At 38.5% G+C, this 3,536-nt stretch overlaps 1 protein-coding gene across 1 annotated transcript; it reads left to right on the forward strand.

Moving 5' to 3' along the window:
- Positions 1-2: 2 nt before the first annotated feature.
- SPOG_04987 (uncharacterized protein) lies at positions 3-3,053 on the forward strand (the record flags this gene model as incomplete). The annotated part of the gene is made up of 2 exons (XM_013170563.1): positions 3-392; positions 450-3,053. 2 exons carry the CDS (start codon positions 3-5, stop codon positions 2,922-2,924), a joined length of 2,865 nt encoding a protein of 954 aa, XP_013026017.1. The 3' UTR covers positions 2,925-3,053.
- Positions 3,054-3,536: the final 483 nt, after the last annotated feature.

Genomic DNA, 3,536 nt, shown 5'->3' on the forward strand with positions numbered 1-3,536 from the left:
CAATGAATGCGCCTTATCGAATTTTTCCAAGAGTGACTTATGAGAATATTCAAAAGTCATTGGGATTTAGGAATTATCGTCACATTGCCCACTACTTTAAGGAAAGAAATATCGAAGAAGAAGGGGTAAGAGATTCGTTCTTTGACATGCAAGCTGGTCATGCACGAAGTACGGCTTTGTTAATTTATGGTCGCACTTCCGATAATTTGAAAAACTTGCCGGCGGATTTTTTCACAAACTTTTTTCGGACAAGTTTTCGATGGCAAGAGCTGTTAGAAATCAAAGGAAATAGCAGTGGTGGATTCATAATTGAAACCTGCAAGCCACAAAACAAAATTGACCAATTATTGGAAAAAATTGACGAAATAGAAATGACGCAACAACGTTTGTTGGTATGGAAAGCGAAAGCGCCGACACAAGCACAAACTTAGATGCAAATGCAAATGCAGTACGGCGACAATTATGAAAACACACATGTCGTCGAAAAAGATATTCGTGGGCAAGGACAACAAGGTCAAGAGCTGAATTTGAATCAAGCAGCCGTTGCTATTGTTCCAAGGACAATGACAAGGATTGGGACTGGGACTGGGACTGGGACTGGGAATGAGGAACAGCAATCGCAAAGTAACCCAAGTTTGTATGCACCATCGCCATCACCATCACCATCTATGTGTCCATCTCAATCGACGATTCGACTTTGCGTGTATGCTTTATCAAAGTTTTATGGTAAACCATCAAAGTTTCGTTCTATGGAGCAACTTCAGTCTGTCTATTTTTCGTATTTAAAACGTGTCAACTTGATCTCGGTACTTGCAACAGGTTCAGGGAAATCTCTGTCTTTTTTATTGCCTGCCTTTATTGAAAAGAAAAAGCGGACTGGACTTATTACTGTCGTTTTGGTACCTCTCATCTCTCTACGGCAGGATATGGCACGAAGAGCAAACGAGGCGAGAACTCTGGTTTGTTCTAATGACTGGAAAGTATATAAGCGGACTCCGCCAGATTCATCTAATCTACCGGATATGTTTATTCTTTCTTATGACTCGGCATTGACGAACGAAGCACTGTGTTTTTTTGAGAGTCTGGCTGCCAATGGACGGCTAGCCCGCATTGTTATTGATGAGGCACATAGTTTGTTGACAGATGGCAGTTGGAGGCACGTGTTGTGGAAAGCGTCGAGATTGTCTGGGATTGCGGCGCCAATTATTCTTCTTAGCGCTACGTTTCCCCGTGAATTAGAGGTTCGTGCTAGCGAGACGTTTTGTACGCATTTTCAAGTAATCAAAACATTAACGGCTCGAAAAAACATTCATTACTTATTAAAGCAGCTTGACAAGGAACACTTTTTAAGCGATCTCCGCGACTTGATGATAAGAGCCAGAGTTTTCGAAGGAAATGGCCGAGCAATTATATTTTGCAGGACAAAGAAAAATGTGGAGGAATTGCGAGTAAAAATAAACTCTTCAGAAAGGATTGAAACTTGTGCCGTTTCGTATACAGGAGATATGGCAGAGGAAGAACGAAATATATATTTCAATATGTTTACAGACTTGGAAAGCAATGACAACCGTATTATGGTAGCCACGAAAGCTTTTGGGCTTGGTATTGATTACCCGGAAGTGCGTCTTGTAATGCACTATGGGTCACCTTCAACGTCTATGGATTTTGCTCAAGAAACAGGTCGTGCTGGAAGGGATGGTAAATTTTCGATTGCTGCTATGTTTTACAGCAAGTATGAAGTGTCTACATCAGCGTATATTGACGTTAGGATGAAAAATTTCGTTGAGGACAAGTCAATGTGCGTTCGGTCGTTTTTAGCAAGTGAGATGGATGGTCAATGCAGTGGCTGTGATTTTATGCCTGACTATGTCGTTTGTTCTCGATGTAACCCGGGATTGCTGGATGAAAGAGAAAAAGAAAGAGAAGAAGAGCAGCTCTCTGTTGAGAAGGACAAGGACAAGGATAAGGACAATGATAAGGACAATGAGACATTGACACCGACACGGAAGAAGATTATTGCCAATGGATCACCACCCACACCGCAAAGTGCTTGTTCTTTAGATGCTTTTTCTGCTGATTCGAGGTTGATGGATTGCACAATCTCAAAAGATAACAAAGAGCGTGGTGGTAGTTTTAGTGAGAATGCTGTTGAAGTAATCTCATGCAGCCAATCTGGATTGCCTGCTCGTGGTGGTAGTCATGGTCATGGTCATTCAAATAGAGTCACCCCAGTAAGTTCGACAAGCAAGACAGATGTTTCTAGCAGCAAATCAGGTCATTCTGAAACAACTTTATTCTCGTCGCCGACACTATCGAAAAGCACTAACGTTAGAAAACGTTCGTTTCTAGAAACTCATGGCGATGGTGATGATGATGATAATAATTTGCACAAGAAGAATCAACTGGGATATGATAATCGGTGCGAAGGTGTTAAAAGGCATTGGATGGCCAGTTTGTCAAAGCCAAGTTTGTTGGAAAAGTTTTTCAGAGAATTTGGAAAGGAATGCATATCGTGTTTTGTTGAACAAGGTGGAGACCGATCTGTAATACACAAGAATACATGCCCTTTAGAGGTAAAAAGATGCTTTCGATGCCGACAAAAAGATCACACGAGATTCAAGTGTCCGTATGATTTTCAGTTTTCGGGAGCTTGTTTGTATTGTGGATTGACGAAATTTGAACATTTAGAAGAGGATTTCCCGGACAAGTCAAAGTGCAAATCGTGGGCTAGGGGAAAACTTGGCAAAGTTGCTTTTTTTGCTTGGAGCAATGCGAATTATAAGCAAGCGATTGCTAATGAATTTCTAGAGGGGAATTTGGATGATCAGAATTTTTTTAACTTTATTTGTCAGCCGAGTGGCGTGACATCTGAATTTGTGAATGTTGTTTACTTTGTAGTGAGTGACATTCTTAATGCTCTTTGAGAGGATTGAGACTTGGATTTGAACTTGAACTTGAACTTGAACATTTCAAACATGCAGAGTGGATCTAGAAAGTTTTAAAGATTTTATGAAACAACATCAAATGTGTTGGTGTTGGTGTTGATGTTTATGAAAAACTATGAAACATGAAATATGAAATATAAAATATAAACTTGGTTGAATTATAATAGTTTCTATAATGTCGTTAAATTGAATGATGAAGAATGAAACTGTTTATTAGCAATAAAAAACCAAGCAATTATCTTTAGAATAGGATTAGAAGGAATAAGAAAGAATCAGTTATGTTAGGTATAGAATAGAACTATCTTGATAGTAAAATAGAAAATTTTACTAGGATTTATTTTCGTTTACACGTCTAAAAATTAAAAAAAAAAGTTCACTTTAGATCTCTGAGGAGAAACAAAATTGAATCACTTGTAATAAAAGTAAACTAGCAGTAATAAGGTAGTAAGTTGGTTGTATAAATTTTGTTGAAATGGAAATAGGCAAGGTAAACAAAACAGGCTTGAAACAAAAAATAGTTGACGAAATTTTTTTTCTAAAGTATTGTATTCTTATAAATAAACTAACTATGTTGTTTTTTGTTGTCGTTTC

Source organism: Schizosaccharomyces cryophilus, assembly GCF_000004155.1.
Source record: "Schizosaccharomyces cryophilus OY26 unplaced genomic scaffold supercont4.11, whole genome shotgun sequence".
NCBI classification, from domain to species: Eukaryota; Fungi; Ascomycota; class Schizosaccharomycetes; order Schizosaccharomycetales; family Schizosaccharomycetaceae; genus Schizosaccharomyces; species Schizosaccharomyces cryophilus.